This window comes from Leptidea sinapis, chromosome 47, assembly GCF_905404315.1.
Source record: "Leptidea sinapis chromosome 47, ilLepSina1.1, whole genome shotgun sequence".
NCBI lineage: Eukaryota > Metazoa > Arthropoda > Insecta > Lepidoptera > Pieridae > Leptidea > Leptidea sinapis.
The window spans coordinates 6,710,333-6,728,341 of record NC_066311.1 but is presented as its reverse complement, the minus strand read 5'-3'; the positions used below and the strand labels follow the sequence as shown (position 1 = coordinate 6,728,341).

General features: G+C 37.5%; 1 protein-coding gene across 1 annotated transcript in view; it reads right to left on the bottom strand.

The window, feature by feature from the left end:
- Nucleotides 1-1,892: 1,892 nt before the first annotated feature.
- The window catches only part of LOC126978079 (calpain-D), a 37,828-nt gene continuing 21,711 nt past the window's right edge, over nt 1,893-18,009 (bottom strand). Inside the window, exons 13-21 of the mRNA XM_050826791.1 lie at nt 17,721-17,920; nt 15,837-15,933; nt 14,474-14,661; nt 12,524-12,783; nt 10,730-10,894; nt 9,741-9,852; nt 8,680-8,952; nt 7,786-7,928; nt 1,893-7,313 (exon numbers count right to left, since the gene is read on the bottom strand). Coding sequence (XP_050682748.1) covers nt 7,124-7,313; nt 7,786-7,928; nt 8,680-8,952; nt 9,741-9,852; nt 10,730-10,894; nt 12,524-12,783; nt 14,474-14,661; nt 15,837-15,933; nt 17,721-17,920 — 1,628 coding nt within the window. The 3' untranslated portion in view covers nt 1,893-7,123. The remainder of the gene's footprint in view (nt 7,314-7,785; nt 7,929-8,679; nt 8,953-9,740; nt 9,853-10,729; nt 10,895-12,523; nt 12,784-14,473; nt 14,662-15,836; nt 15,934-17,720; nt 17,921-18,009) is intronic.

Sequence of the window (18,009 nt, the reverse complement as noted above, 5' to 3'; positions counted from 1 at the left end):
ACTTACTCACTTTTTATACGCTTTATTATAAACATTTTATTATATATTATCACATATGTATTTGACAGTATGCGGCCATGTGATCAGCCTTTCGGAAACCAGATATAAATCTATATGTCTGGATGTGTTTTTGATGAGAACCGATTTATGAGGCTCTCTTCATCACTCAATCCCCTAGGTGATCTGGAATCAGCGCCATCTGTTAAAAGTTTAGTATACTAATACAAAAACAGATACTAATATCAAAGAGTAGGGATGGATACTTACCACAGAGTACATTATATAATATAGGTAATTCTTACGGATATAATATCAAAGATAAATGAAATAAATACCATAATAGCAGTAGATAATTAACAGAAAGAACAATATAATTCCCAAAGTTCTAAGGGTCTTGACCGCCTGAAGTAATTATTATTGTATAAGAAAAAAGTTTGGAACAAAACTCGGGAATTGATTATGATAACACATTCTAGCTCAAAATAGTGAACTAACTTACCTCAAAGACAGTAACGCTCGTGTAAATCCTCTGGTGTTTGCAAGAGAGTGAGGGAAACATTGATCATTTATTTACCATTAAGTACCCATACACTCGTTTGTCCCGAGGGATCGCTTTGTGTTTTATTATATAATGTTTCTAAACTTTTATAACTAATTCAACTTTTGAGGACATTATTAATTAATAAATTTACAGCAAGCAACAATACAAGATTAGCGAAGGCGACGAAGATTTGGTCATCATTTCTTTATTGTGTGCAGAAGAACGAATATGGCAGAGAAGAAATGGATTGCTGGCATACCAAGGTCACGCTACCAAGAAGGCGAATATCATTTTTTAATTCCACGCCTTCTCAATGACTTTGCACGATTTCACACTTACTTCACAGTGTCGAAGACAAAATTCTATAAACTTTACAATTAACAGTAGGTAGGTATGCATTCTGAAGCGACGCACCACTTGCTGTGTCGCACTGAGCGTCGTGGCGCTGCACGTTCAAATATACTCTCGGAGGCAATTCTTCTGCAACGTGCAGTGCAGCACCGCTCTAGTGCTACATGCACCCAGGAGCCTGCATTGGTTTTCTAGCAAGGTAGGCACTCCGACAGTCCGACATAAGTTGTATGAAACGCTGCTTGCTTAGTACATGCAATCTGTAGACTACCTACAGTAGGTAGTAAATTAACTTTAACTCTAGTGCTATATTTATTTAGGTTCATAGCGAGGTAGGCACTGCCTAATTGCCTATATGATATGCACGCCCCTGCATGCACCATACAAAAGTGCTGCGTAGTGCAGCAGTGCGCATCGCCGCGGTAATGTGGTCCGGCTCTTAATCTTATAACAAATTCAAAGGTAGAGGCTAGGCGAATCATCGGTGTATACGAAAAGCGCCAAATTTTAAATAATACTAATCACTCTAGCTACATGTTTTCTCATAATAACTCTTTAAGATTGTATTTACTACATTATTATTATATTATTTAACTACTTTAGTCGACAATAATATTAAATTTTTTAACTTGGCATACTTCAATTCGTTTACAATTACTACATTCACCATACTTCACACCATACCCTGTGCCTACACCAGCGCCATTGTGGAAGCTTTTTGAACTGTTATTTACTACATAAGCTGGACACTTTCAACTTTTCTCCCCTAAGACATGATACTCCTTGCCTCTACCCTCCATAGACTAGGTTATAAGCATATGATATATGCGGCATATAGAATAAATTGTATTTTGACCGAATGTAAAAAAAAAAATTGGGAGTATATTTTGCAGTTACCTCTCCCCTCACAACGTCAAAAGAATTGTAAAGGAAACAATTTTAAGAAGACTATGCGACCGTTGCTAACTAACGCATGAATAGACTTAAATGAAACAGATCATCAAATTTAAATAATTTAATTCCCTTACACAGTATAACATGCATTCAAGTATCAACTAACACAAAATAAGCGTCATATTACTACTAAAAACAAATTTACATCGAAAACGTTAAATCAATACGTGATATCAAAAGGTTTGAGTAGAAAAATTCATGCCACACTGGACACTAACAATAAACCGCCACTCTACTGCGCTACTTACTACGGGTCTTTTGTAAGCATAGTTTGGCTGCAGCCTATGAGATTTGACAAGACTCATCTGATATCTTGCGAAATAAAATACTACTGGGTGCAGCCAGTGCCAAAACTAGGGAGAAAATTGATTAAAAAAAACCTCCTTACGAACTTGCGGGGACTTTACAATCATTCGTTTCGACCAGAATAGTCGTTGTGAAAACTCAAATGGTACTCCCCTTATATTCATATAAGGGCATGTTTTATTTACTTTTAAGACGTGTCAAATCTCATAATAGGCAGCACATAATGCTTAGGATAATATTGCGAACACTACCTATACGACTAAAAGACCCGAATGTTGACTTGTGGTTAACTGGCTTGATCACTCAATGGAGAGGGTTTTAGAGTAAACTTTAGTGCCATATGAAACATTTAAAGTTAAGTAGAACAAAATGGAAATAAGAGTTAATTATTCATCAAACATTGTTAAAGAAAATTACAATTCTTTGGTTAATTTAACAACTAAGAACCTCCCCATTATCATTATTGACCAATCAGGAGCCCGCTTCCATCACGAGACAAGACTGACCAATCGTGTGAAGGCGCACGAGTTACAAATTCACGAGTTTTAAAAGCAAACACTACACTATGGCACGATAGTTATCTTACATATGTATACGTGAGTAATAACATTCCGGAACCCATACAGATGTTACATACGCTATTTTTTCCTAATTATCATAAACACGTTAATTGGTGCTTTTTGCAATGATATTTCACACACTTGCTACAGTTTTTTTAAACAATATTGTTAATTTACATCTCGATAATATTATCGAGATAATCGGATTATAGAGCGTAAATTTATGCAAGTGTGCGAATATCATAGTGAGATTTCAAACTATGCTAATATCGACCTTATTATTAACGCAATAAGTCACAAAATCGGCGATCATTCAACATCAGTGATCCACACCGGATAAGATAGCACGTTCTTGTACTGTGTTCGTTCGAAGACGCTTACAACAAATTAAATATATACAGTTGTGTTATGATGGCTGTTTTAGATTAATTTTAATTGAGACATCAAATACGTCAAAAGATGGACCGACGATCCGGTCAAGTTCGCCGATTCCGGCGAGCGAACGTTTTCGCGTTGGATGAGAGCAGCGCAGGACCGATCGTCGTGGAAATGTTTGGGGGAGACCTTTGTCCGGCAGTGGAGGTATTTCGGCTGATGATGATACGTCAAAAGGTTGGTAACCCCCCCACAAGATGGACCTGATCTGGCGAAAATCACCGAAATACATTGGAAGATGGCAGAACCGATCGTCGTGGATATCCTCGAGGCAGGCCTTTGTCCAGCGGTGAACGTCTTCCGGCTTATGAAGATAACGATACGTCAAGAGTATTTATTTATTTTAATTTGCAAATAAATATCAAAACGGCCATCATAACTTGCCGCATGTTCACATTATTCAAATAAATACTTTAGAGAGCTACAAAAAAAAGTAATTTTGTTTAAAATACATTAAAATATAACAAAGTAACAATATTTTATAAATTCAATAACTTTTATGACAATCATTAAATAAGTTTATAAAAAACAATCCAGAAATATACATAGAATAAAAACTGAAATAATTAATAAAAGACGGCAGTAAGCATAAAGCATCTTTCTCCGCAAGGTAAGTTTGTAAAAACAAAAACAAAAAGAGAACAGAAAATATTGTGTTGCTCTTAAAAAGTATTTGGATAAGGCATTCCTCTAGCAAATATTGCACAATACTTCACTCTATTCCAAATATCACATTTGGCGTTTGACAATTTTTAAATTATGCTAATATGATTTTATAAGTGGAAACTTGAGTCTCATTCTTTAGCATTACATCTTAATATATATAAATCCACCTGATAATCTGTATGAAATGGGATTACGTATTTGGGAAAAGAGTAAGTATAGGCACGGAACAGTTAAGACAAGTGGAAGTGCCCTTAAACTTCTTTGGAACCAAAGTCACAAAAATTTATACTTTTTGTGCTTACATAGAAAAAACAAAAAAAGCTTAAAAAATTTTTTATAGCACTGATCAATATGAAGTCTTATTAGTGTATTATTTTAAATGCAAAAAAGATGTCTTTTCATATTAAAATCAAATTCAATCAAGCACGATAGCAAAATTACACTCAAATTATCACATTTAAAATGTTAGAAATAGATGACATACTCCCATGTAACGGTTATCTATTTTATTAATATTTTATAGTAACAATAAAGAAACGTCATGTCAGAGGCATCAGCTAATCGCGACTGAGCCAATGTTGCGGAACTCCGCATAATTGTGACACACGCGATGGCTATAAGGCACTCCCACTTATATTTTCTATTCCGTTGGTATAGGCCTCGTAAACGTAATAATAATGTCACAGTAAATTTAATTTTAATCCTACAAGCTAATGGCAAGAATTATAAATAAAGCTAGCACGGCAAATACACTTATAAAAGACATTGCAATCGATCCCGGTTTTTTTTTCGTTAGAGCGGGCAAAGCTTCTCATGTGATATACAGGCTGTTAAAAAAATCCTGTACTATATCTTAAGGCGTATATTGGTATCAAGTAGTGAAAACAAATAAATATTTATTTTGAGGAAATTAGCACATTAAATAAAATTAAGAAACAAGATTATTGACGTAGCCAATTATAAACGTTTGGACACCTCTGCGTGAGACCAATTTAATTTTACCCCACCCACACACCCATTTTATTCATGTTCCATTCCTGCGAAGGGCGTGCAGCTGATGCTCGATATACGCCATTGGACCGAGCTCAGGGCGACGACCTTAGTTTACTGGTATAACAAATAAGTCAGAGGTTCTCAAGATTTTTGAAAACATTTAATATGAAATGTTCTTTTTGTCGTAGCATTTAATCTAAGGGGTTTGATTTTTAATTTTATTTTTAGTGGTGTCCCCGCATTCAACTTCATATCTGTGTCAATTATCGTACAGGTTTTTTTTTAACATAGTGTATACAATATCAGATAACGATTTTTACTTTAATCACTGGCCAGGCTTAAAGATACAGTAGAAACTCGATTATCCAGCCCTCAGTTATACGGATTTGCGATAATCTGGACTACCAACCACCACCTCACATAGGTACCTACAAGTCGAATTAATGCAAGCATAACCGTATCGGAACTGGCATTACATCATCCTATGTGAATATGAAATGGCGGAGAACCATCTCATGATGAAGCACTTCATACCTTGGAAACCAGCTCTAGTGGTTCGAAAAACAAACAGCGCGATACTGTGAGTTTTCTACAGTTGAAACGAATCCGTGATATAGCAGCAATGAAGAAAGAGACGTGACATTTGACGTAAAATGACAATTAAATTTATAATTTTACTATGAAAATGAAAATTACGAAATACATTTTGTTTAAACAAATTATACGTATATATTATATACATACCTCAATATTTTATTTCATAATTAAGACTGCAGTACATAATTTTGTATTATGTACGGATCTGAGGAAATATGAATGTACATCGTATGTTGGAAAATGTATCTCTAAATAACTTCTTAATAAACAGTGATTTGATATGTACGTATTGTTTTTAATAAACACAACATTATGTACTATATTATGCACAAAGTCCACTTTTATTCATTCTATCGATTTTCCGGATTTTCGATTAATCGAGTTTCTACTGTAATTTCAAAAACACCACAATCTCTAATGCTAATGAGTATTCACTAATTGGTCTATCTAAAATAAAATAAAAACTTCTATGGAACGTAGAACAAATGTCAAAATAAATTTAGGTTATTGCTATAAATTATTATTTTTTTCAAAGTGATAATCCTCCCTTCTGGGATTTATTACACAAATTAAATTTGAAAACAAAATTTATGAACGATGCGGGATTCGAACCCGCGACCTCTGCAGAGCTGCTCTGTTATTGCTATAAGTACTACCCTATAAATTAGTTTTGTAATAAATAACTGATTAATAAAATTAACGAATTTTTTCAGTCTGTTAATGAGAAAAACAACTTAAACACTAGAATATTCATGACGAGATTTGTGACTGCAATCGTCCTGATCGCAGCTAATTTGAATATTAAACTAAATATCTGACAAAATACGGCTAACCGGTAAAATGCGTAAGTATCATTTATGCAAACGTAAGTCTTATCATCAAGTAATACGGCTTAGTATTAAGTAAAATAAACAAATCAACCGCGTCCACAATACACCAATGAAATCATCACACGTCATTTAAAAATACGAAGCTGTCAGAAATATAGCCATCTCTTTCTCACTTATCATTTTCGCCTAGACTACGCTACCTCTAAAATGTCCTTAAATACGTTAATACTCGTAATATGAACAACATCAAATTTGAACACACCTACTTTTATAATACAGGTTACAATCTTACATCTACTTGTCTGTGGCCTTAGAGTTAGAGACAAAATCTGATAAAAAAATTATTATAGTCTATGAAAATTGTGTCGCTTTTAGAAAAATACTATCCAGATTTGATTTCTGTCTTACTATCCAAACTATGTCATGTCCATAAACTTTGTGGTTGATGAAAACATCATGAAGAACTTATGAGTTACGCGCGACTCAACAACCCCGTCGTAAAAATATTAACAAAGGAACGTCATTTTGTAACAATTTTTTTTTTATTTGAGACATTAGAAAAATTTAACATAATATTTACAAAATCTCAATGGGAACAATTCTCAACAATTGATTTGTAGTCATTGGTTTTTTTAAACTATTTAAGCAAGCAAAAGTAATATTATTTAAATTACTTACGCCGCTAAAACTTGCAAAGTATGGGATGAAGTATTTTGTCATCGCATGTGAATGTGTTCCTTATGAGTATAAAACTTTCTGCAAAAATTGTTCGTGTATTTAGACGTTTTGACGCTCTGTCTTGTGTACGCAATGTGTAGTAAGAATGTGTGCGTAACATTTCCGCAAATTTATGCGTGTGTGCGTTTTGTCCGCCATTTTGAAAATACGTTCTACGTGATAAGCCTGGGTGCATGTAGACCAATAAGGCGCCGGTGAATGGGCGGTCTGTGCTGGGGCTCATCGTCAGTCCTGGGCGCCCAGTCCTGGAGTCTTCCACCGGCCGCCAGACGGTGTGTCAGTCGGTGAGCGATGGAGAACCCACCGCTGCCCTCCAACTGGGTCAGTACTATGATGACTTGTCTGAAATATTTAGATTTTTTTTTATGGAAAAGGAAGACAAACGAGGGTTCGTGCAACCTGGTGTTAAGTGATCACCGCCGCCCATATTATCTTGCAACACCAGAGGAATCACAGGAGCGTTGTCGGCCTTAAAGGAAGGTCTACGCGCTTTTTTTGAAGGTATCCATGTCGTATCGACCCGGAAACACTGCACAAGGAAGCTCATTCCACAGTTCTTGTGTTACGTGGAAGAAAGTTTCTTGAAAACAGCACTGTGGAGGACCGCAACACATACATATGACGGGGATGATACCTTAAGTTTGTGGCGTTGTGGAATTCGGCGACAGACATCAGGTGAAACAGCTCTTCGGAACACTCCCCGTGATATATGCGGTAGATTTTTCTACAATATGGATGTATTGTGGTCGAGTTAATAGTGTTGTCATAGTATTGTACTGCCTTGGAGGAACATACTGCTGCTAAATTCAGTTACCTGTGCAACGGCGGCACGGAGTCAATAGTCTTGAGTTCCCCGCGCGTGGAGACCACGTTGTAGCTCTCCTGGCAGTCACACTTCACGTGGATCCACTTGTCGGTGTGTCGGTTCTCCACCATCACCACTAAGCCAGCCCAGCCCTGAAATATACTTATAATATAATTTGAAATCTAAATCGAATATTAATGTACTTATAATTCAGTCTGGGATGAAGTTTTGATTAAATTCTAAATATAATAGTGGACAGCACCTTCTTTAACTGGACATAATTACTACTCAGCTTGGTATGTAAATAACCAGTCATACAAGGAAACCTTAAAACATAATTTATTTTATTTTATACGAGTTATAAGACATCAGCAATAGTCTTTGTTAAAGTATATTTATCCACAGCTGACCTTGATTTTTTTTTAATTTTAATTGATATAAGAGGGGGGGGGGGGGGCAAACGGGCAAGAGGTTCACGTGACGGCAACCGCCTATGGACATCCGCTTTACCAGGGGTCAAGAAATTGCTTGCTCGTTGCCGGCCTTTAAGGTAGGGGTATGCTCTGAGCTTGAAGGTCTCTAAGTTTAATCGATCTAAGAATCATCTATCATATCAAACACCAGTGAGTATTTCAATTATTCGTGAATTTGTAAGATAATACACTGTCATTCCCTATCTGCCTTCGTGGCCCTCACCAAGCTCGGGCTTATGATTGCATCAATTATTTGTAACAGACTTCAAAAAGGAGGAGGTTCTCAATTTTTTTTTATGTATATACACCGATTACTCTGAGATTTATGATCCGATTTACGTAATTCTTCTTTAGTTCGATGCGAAATAGATGCCATTTGGAACGTAGTTTTTTTTTTTTATTTGAAATTGTATCATAATATTGTACTCACCTTCGTAAGATAATAAGCTGTCATTCCCTGCCTGCCTTCGTGGCGCTGCCCCCTCGCCAAGGTTAGTCCTATGATGGCATCGGCCAATATGTGCGGGTGTAAGGGCGGACGCACAACGGCGAGCGGCTTGGAGGAGTGTGCAGCGAGCACGTGCCGAGGCCAACTCGCGCTGTCTGCTAGCTCGAGCCCCGTGTGCCAGTGGTTGAACGCGAGGCAGACCACCAAGTAGAACCCCTTCTCAAGCATCTTGTGGCAACCCACAAAACCGCGCACCTTTGCAAACATTTCAGTAAACTTGACAACGGTTATGATGTAATTACTACAAATTAACTTTGTAATGGTCAGCGTTCGGGAAGCTCCGTAAAATCCTCTCGTCCCAAATACCACAGTGTCTGAGGACGAATGTTTTTAACCGGTGAAGACTTACGGAACGCAGATGATCGTTGTGGCAGTAAAACCCTCGAATGACCACGGACCGGGAGACGTAGAGTGGTAGAGTTGGTACGCCCTCTAAAAGATGGACCAACGATCTGGTCAAGATCGCCGGAATACGTTGAATGAGGGCAGCGCAGGACCAATATTCATGGCGATCTTTGGGAGAGGCTTTTGTCAAGCAGTGGACGTCTTCCGGCTAATATGATGAAGAACTTTGTATCTATTGATTCAAAAAAAATATATTTAATGATAGTGACTAATATGAGGATTGTAACTTCCGTCGATGGACTCTGCAATAACATACAATGGCGTTCTTTTTGTTTCCCAGTGTTTGAACTGCGAATATGTAAGGCTTCCTGACACAAAAGAAAATATATCGACATATCAAACATATTATTACTTACACATTTAATGGTTAAACTGGCCTTTTCAGTACCTCACCAATCTAATCGTGGAATGCATTCTCTCGTCAACCATTCACACACTTACAAACTTCTTCCCACATTGTAATTTTTTAAAAGCCAAGACAAGTTATAACGATTTGAAAAAACTTTTGTGCAAATCCAGGGTTGGGAGAACACCTATAACACAAATCCATTCACATTCGTATACACTTTCCAACCCACCTGTCTCTTGCTGTGCGCCACCAGTTTCCCGACCTGGGCGTTGGGTCCCGACTTAGTCCGGAACACGACGACGCACAAGTCCAACTGCGATCGTTGACTCTTTGCTGAATTCCTAACAAAAAATATGCTGTATAGGTCCCAAGGCATAGGTCTGCTATTTATTTTTATGAAAATGATGAGCAGGACATTCAGCTGATGGTAATTGATACGCCATGCCCATAAAAATGCAGTGCCGTTCAGGATTTTTAGAAAACCTAAAAATTCTGAGCGGCACTACAGTTGCGCTCGTCACCTTGAGACATAAGATGTTGAGTCTCATTTGCCCAGTAATTTCACTAGCTATGGCGCCCTTCAGACCGAAACACGGTAATGTTTACACATTACTGACCCAAAATTTAGCCGGCATCCTGTGCAAAGGAGCCTCCCACTGGCTGCATATATTCTCGTGTTCTCTGAGTGAATTCACAAATTAAAAGTTTTTTACTATATCATATGATGTGCGTTAGGATAAGTAACACTATTGAGACAAACGAGCGGTTCACCTGGTGTTAAGTGATCACCGCCGCCCACAATCTCTTGCAACATAACAGGAATCACAAGAGCGTTGCCGCTTTTTTTGAAGGTTCGCGACCTCCACCGAGCTGGTTACTGGATGAAACATATTTTTTATGAAATTTAATATATATTGCATATGGGTTGCCTAGCAAATTTCAGTCCAGGATACGATTAATTCTTAAATTTTTTTTTTAAATATTTCACCGGTTTGTTTAATGGACAAAATCTATCCCAATCGAAAGTATGCAGTCCATAGTATTTGCAAATGTTAGGTTGCCTATTTTTTTCCTGTCACAAGTCATGGGTTGCGAGGTATGAACAGGTTAATCGATCTGGTTATTGAATGAAACTCAAATAAAAATGACTATGATAAAAACTCAAATAAAAATAACTGTGATATACACAGATATATGTATGATATACACAAAGCCAACCTTTGCCCCTCCTGGAAGAGTGTGAAATCCACCTCAGTGGGTTGAGTAGCCGTGAGCAGCAGACACGTGAGGTGCCGCGTGGAGGACATCGGCGGTAAGGTCCCCGCCAGACGGACCTCGTGCCAGCCCGCGCGCACTTTGCAGATGTCGATACAGTCGAAATATCTGGAAATTACATTATATATATTACTAGCTAACCCGACAGACGTTGTTCTGTGCATAATAAATAAAATACTGTTCTCACTTCTCATGCTCATAAATTGCTAATTATGCACGATATAGTAGTCTGCACAAAATCGATTTTTGTGCACAAGTGCATTAACGTATCTACTCATAAATGTATCTATTATTAAGGCAAAGAAAATGAGCCATACAGCCAAACACAATAAAAAGTCCAGAGATAGTATTTGTTATTTTTTAATATTTACTTTAATTTATTTGCCTCATGTGTTTTTTAAGACATAAAAGATATTAAAATATAAATTAAAATACGGTAGGTTATTTAATTAATTAATTAAAAAAAAATATATATTACCAAATTAATTCAATAGTAGGCTGTATAGGTCTGGAGCCCAAACCCTATAATATAATATCAATGTCGCAAGATTAAAAAAAAAGCGGCGGGAAACAGGTCTTGTTTTCTCGTGCGTTTAATAATTTCTTCAAATTTGTTAAAATTGTTAAAAATGTCCATGTTATACTACTGTTTTATTTCCTCGCAATCGAAATGAAAAGCAGAGTTTATAACTCGTCCACAAAACCTTTTTACCCTCGACATTCGATAAAAATGGTTCGTTTTGTGCACTCGTTGTAAAATCTATTATTTTTTAATGATTTTGTCAGTAATATTTCATAACACCAAGAATTATTTTGTAAAATGTTATGTCGTGTTCTATATTATGTATAGAACATCAATGCTCCCTGTTGTTAACTATAATGAATTTGTTTCACAGCAGAACTGTCAAACAGTGCGTCAATAATTCTCTCATAGAAAATATGTCCATACAAAACAATTATTGGAAATAAAAATAATTATGGGTCTCTAATCGAATTAAAAACTATCCTATCTCTCAAGTTGGACTAAACTGCACTCGATTAAGTAATCCCCATTAGAATCCGTTCATTAGTTTAGGAGTCCATCGCGGACAAACAACGTGTCACGTAATTTATATATATTAAGATTAAGATAATTTATTGAAGTAGACGTTAATTTGCGGAAATTCATAATTATATAAATGATTTGAATTTTTAGTGTTAATTCCGCCAATATTTGTCTTTAAGCAAATCGACACGTGTTTCGCCTCTACACGAGGCATCCTCAGGACGTGTTGTCTCGCCAAAATCTGGCACGAGACTCAATCAAATCAACTCAATCAACCAAAATGGCAAAGACTGTCTTTCCCCGTAGTAGTTACATATTTTTGGTATTATATATATATTCCTGATATTTTTTCAAATTATTCCTCAGATTAACAGGGTTTTTAAATCTATTTGCATAATAATTTTCTTTTGTTATGAAATAGTTTACTTTGTTACGTTACTGGCAGTATTTTTAAGTCTTTAAATATATTTTCATAACATTTTTCCTTTTCCTTGCTTCCAATTATTAGTTTTAATAGTCTAATTTGAATTTTTTCAATCTCGTTTAAGTAAGTCTTAAACGTTTTTCCGTAAATATTTAAACCATAGCTGAATCAGCTAGTGCATAACATACTACCAGTTTTGTATGTTTGCTCTATTCCACATGGCTAATGTATGGCTGTTGATATTTGGTTAGGGTTGTACAATACTCACTTCAGTACATCGTCGAAGCTGATCCAGAATACCCCCTGGTCCCGATCGCTCGCCGGAGGTAGGTGACGCCTGATGTTATCATTCCACCTGGGACAGCCCTGCGCCCATGGTCCCCGCCAGGTGTAGTGGCCCCAAGGGTTGCGCAGTCTCAGGAGACGCACGGGACTTGAATCCCCAACCTCACCGACTTCCACCACGTCTAACACAGAGTACGCGTGGCGAGGTCTGAGGCCAAGGCGCTGGTATTCTTCTTCGTCAACCTGTGAAAGATTAGTATTTTATTACAATTCATTTCATGGCGCGATAGTTTGCAAGCGCAGACATCGGCGAAGGAGTGGTTCCGTCCTTCAAAATGGCGCGGAGCAGCGAAGTGGGGAAGAGAGAGAGCGTGAGAGCAGGAGAAGGACAAAAATAGAAAGATATTGTCGTGAACAGACTGCATACGCGACTTAAAGCAATCTTAGGTATCAACTGTCGTAGTTTTAATTAGAAGGCTATATTTTTATTTGATTTACATATCCACATACATAGCCATTTACTGAAAGAATCCGGGTTACTTATACATACGGATGATCACTTAATTTTAGTTTCTTGACTCTCATTTATTAGTCACTTACTACAACATCACCAAGTGGTCGGTATTAAATTATATGAGGCATTCCACCTAAAGGGTGCAAAACGATGTGATAGGTATACATTTTAATAAATATCATATTGCATCGGATATGGGTTTTAATGGTCATAACACCACCTACGTACGTTATAAATGGAACTGTTTTGTAAACTGTTACCCAGTTATCATCATATCAAACGAAAGTTTTTAATCATTCATATTTGAATAATAGAAATTTTCTTGAATATAGAGTTGAATCAATTCTGCCATTTATTGCCGCGAATTTATATTTCCGACTGACTTCATTAACATTAAAATGTGGCGATGTATATACTTTTACAATATGATCCCAGAAAATGTACAAATGTGTTATCAAATTTAAAAGAATTGTTAAAAAAAAGTTTGTGTGGGAAAGGTTATTATAACATAAATGATTTTCTTATCGATACCACAGACTGGGAATAGAGCGGACACCCTCAGGCTCTTTAATTATAAATGTACGATTATCACATTGTAATCCATATTTTTATAATAAAAAAAGCCCGCTCAACAATGACATTTGTGAGCAAACTTATCACTTGTAAACCCTCTGATTATCGTTTTAGACGCAAACACGTGTGCTGTGATAAAATTTGAGTAAATTGGTGTTACTTTTATTCGTATAACAGTGCTACAGTCCAACACGCGACGTATTTTGTACGATTCGCCTGCCTGGAGTCATAGTGGTAGGCGAAACGTGAAGAAAGCTGTACAGAAGAACACTTCAAGTAAGTGCCTCCATTCTTCTTTGGTGAATGGATGATATCGGGGTTGTGCTGGGAATTACGAAACGGCCGATACTGGATTAGGAAACAAAAATCGTAATTGTGCAAACTACGCACTTCCTCAATTCGCGATATCCGCCCAAAAAAAAAAAAATCAAATTTCTATATTTGTTAATAAGATATATACAAAATTACTTATAATCTACTTATTAAAGCAATTTACACTTAAGCCTTATATATGTAGGTCAGAATCAGAAAACCTATTTCTACAACCCTATCTACGTGTTGAGGGATAAAAAACTAATACATATGGTTTGTGGGGGAAAATCCAGGAAACTGGGAAAACCTGGCTATTTGCTATCACTTAACCTAACACTAATGACTAGATCTTAAAACTAACTTAAAACTAAGGTAAATAAATATATAATATATAAATATAAGAGGGGTGGGGGGTGGGCGGGGGATATCGGAAAAGGAAAGGAGGGAGCGATATCCGCCCGGTTAAGAGCCCAGAATTTAACTGGAGCTCAGTATGCCCACCTCATGTGGCGCGTACAATTAAAGTAGTATTACCTTCATGTTGCCGCCCCCGCAGCTAGCCCCCATCAGGAAGCAGGCCTGTCGCGAGGACAGCAGCTGCGCCCACACCAGGTCACGGTCCAGCTGCTCCAGGGGCGCCCCCCCGCCTCCCGCACCCCCGCCCGCCCCTCCCGCCTGCAGCGACACAGACTCGCACGGCGCCCCCGTCAGTGTGCACAGACCTTCAAGTAACAGCACAACATAAGACACATAATAGCTTAAAGGGTAAGTATATCATATAGGCAATTAGGCAGTGCCTACCTCGTTACGAACCTAAATAAACATAGAACTAGTTTTAAAGTTAACTTAGTTTAATTTGGTTCCGGTACTCTTATTTAACACCCACTCATAAAATTTTTCCTTACGCAAGATATTTAAACTATGGTAAAAAATCTTTTCATACTCCAAAGCTCAACTTCGACTAGTTAGATCCTCAGTGCCACCTTACTAGAAAACAAATGCACGCCCCTGGGTAAATGTATACACATTTATAATAAAGTCTCAGTCACTGTTCAGGCATTATCTATAATTAAATTAATGTGTTTTATTAAAAAATGGCTCTGTCATAAATCCTACTACACCATAGTTGAATATCCAAGTGATCTGAGAGCATAGGACTATAATTATTATAATTATTTTAAAGCAATAACAATGACAGTCCAATATTATATATTTTATGCTGGGAGAGTTTCTTGTGCCGCTTCTTCTCAAAAAGTGACATCAAAAAGAATTATATTGGAATCAATTTTAAGAAATTAAATTACTTTACTATACAATTACAATAAGTTAACTTGGAAAAGTTAATTTCGCCTTGTCACAAGGTCTTGCTGCTATATAATTAATGCTGGAGGTGAGTGAATGCAAATAAGCGAAAAAAGCCTTTCCTCGCATAGACCGTAAGCTTTTTTTGCTTAAAGGCCTTAGACTAAAAAATCCTTCTTTTATTTTTTTGGTTAAATAAAACACGTCCGATCACCATTCGCTCGTGCTCACTCGTCTAACCGAACTGATATCCGTAGTCCAGTTTATAAGCCCTAAGTTTGTAAGGCATACTATGGTATAGTTTACGATATTTTAAGCGTCAGAAATGCTTCCATGTTTTATGTGCATTCATGCGTATCAAAACAAATATTTTTACCTAATAATTTTGTTTTTAATAGAGCATAACACAAGGAATATTCAAAATCAGTGATGAAGTTATACACAAATAGTGTTTGTTTACTGCTGATAGGCGCCAGAAAAAGATGTCGTTGTAGTTTCCACCTCGATGGCATGCTTTGCAAAGAATTCTGATTCTGTGGTGTGTTACGAAAAAAGCGTTATTTATTATAGATGTTGCATTGTTGACTCAACAAACCTTCAATAGCTCTGCCAGAAACCAGCGCCTCATAGCAACCGTGTAGCTTGGCAACCGCCTTCTCTATCAGCGGTACCCATAACTGTTTCCTCTTCGCCTGTAAGCAAAAAATGCCCAAATGAGAATATTGACCAGGTGGTCCTTCGAGCCGTATTATTTTATTTTTATATATTAAACTTAATTGACGAGATAATATGTCATGATTTTTTTTTCTTATAACAAATAGATATAAGAGACAGTTTACGGAGGTGATTCCTAACTTCAACATTTATTTGATAGCAACAAAATTCCAACTCCCACTTAACGTTCTGTATCCGTAATAATGTTACATTCATCAAACGTGATTACTTCAAAGGCTCACAATGATTGTTAGGGTATGGCAGGAGTCATAGCTCACTATCAAATGACTGATAGTCTCTTTCTATTAAAAATGATCCAGGTCTGGCGCACCCCAGTATCAGCTCGATCCGTTTGACCACGTGCAACGCAGAGCAGCTCGAATTGTCGGGGACCCAGTGCTCTGTGAACGGCTGGATCACTTGGCGTTGCGTAGAGACGTCGCTTCATTGTGTGTCTTATACCGCATTTATCACGGGGAGTGTTCCGAAGAGCTGTTCAAACTGATTCCTGCCGCCGAATTCCACCTTCGCACGACACGCCACAAGCTAGGATATCATCCCCACCATCTGGATGTGTGGCGGTCCTCCATAGTGCGGTTTTCAAGGAGCTTTCTTCCACGTACTACAAAGCTGTGGAATGAACTTCCTTGTGCGGTGTTTCCGGGACGATACGACATGGGTACCTTAAAAAAAAGCGCGTACACCTTCCTTAAAGGCCGGCAACGCTCCTGTGATTCCTCTGGTGTTGCAATAGATTGTGGGCGGCGGTGATCACTTAACAACAGGTGACCCGTACGCTCGTTTGTCCTCCTATTCCATAAAAAAAAACACCTAATGATATTTACACAATCACCGTTCATGTTATTAATTGTTGATCAGTTTATAATAATTTATTACAAATTCATTTCATCCGTTTACATGTCTTTAAGTCAAAATGCTAGCTGTGTAACTGTTACGACACGCATACACCAAATTCGTCATCGGCCGAAGTTTGCTCCGGCGACGACGGCCGAACTCTAACGATCGAATCAAACACTTGTAAAAGAATGAGAGCGCGTACACAAAAACACGACCGTGATCGTCCGATGACGCCCGGAAACGGTCGAATAATCGTTTGAGTTGTTAAGATTTCTCGCAATTCTGCCGGCATCTACAGTGCAAGTTAATTGTAATTATTAAAACACATTGTTAAATATTCGAAAATCTTGATGGGTTGTAAATTTAATTCTGAAAAAGGTGGTGGTATTTACCCAGTGGTTTTCTGTACATAAATATTTCAAATTTCGGCACAAATGGTTACACTGTTGCAGTGTAAACACATGCACGTCCGAGCTATTCGTCTGGGTTGTTGTACGCCATCGGCTGACAAAATCGTTTTTGGTGTACGCGACCCGTTCCAGTTTACAAAATATAGCCCGCTGACAAGCAGATATACAGATGGCCAGTGGGCTCTTAGTAATCGAGTTTCCGTTCGATATTCTTCGGATACGGAACTCTAAAACTGCAGAAGAAACCAACTGTTTACGCATAATGCCTATATTAATATTTCAATTCGCAGGGTTTTGAATTATTAGTTACAGGTCCACAATGTTGTTCGTGATGAGGGTTTTACTTTTGTATTTATTTTGTCACTTTTGTCTTGCCAAATTATTGCGGACTGTTCTTAAAACGTCTACTGCTTAATAGTTATGATCAAAAATCATATTTATAACAAATTCCAAGAAATACTTGAGTTTCATTAAGGAAATTATGTCACGTGGTTCACCTGCGAGTAGAGTAGATGTCCCTTCTTGTTGCAGGGCAGCTGATCATCCAGTGTGATAGTCAGCCACCGGCCGTCCTTACACAGTCGTAGCTGGTACGCTCCCCGCTCGGGCTCTGCTCGCACTACCACACTTCTCACGAGTGCTGAGCTCTCCGCTAATACGGCCAGCGCGGATAAAAGCCAGCAGTTGCCAAGAACACCTACAATACATATTTTACCGGCTGTAGTGGAATATTCAAAATGAATTTACATATCTTATTAAAACCAAAACCAATTTGCTGAGCGAGTG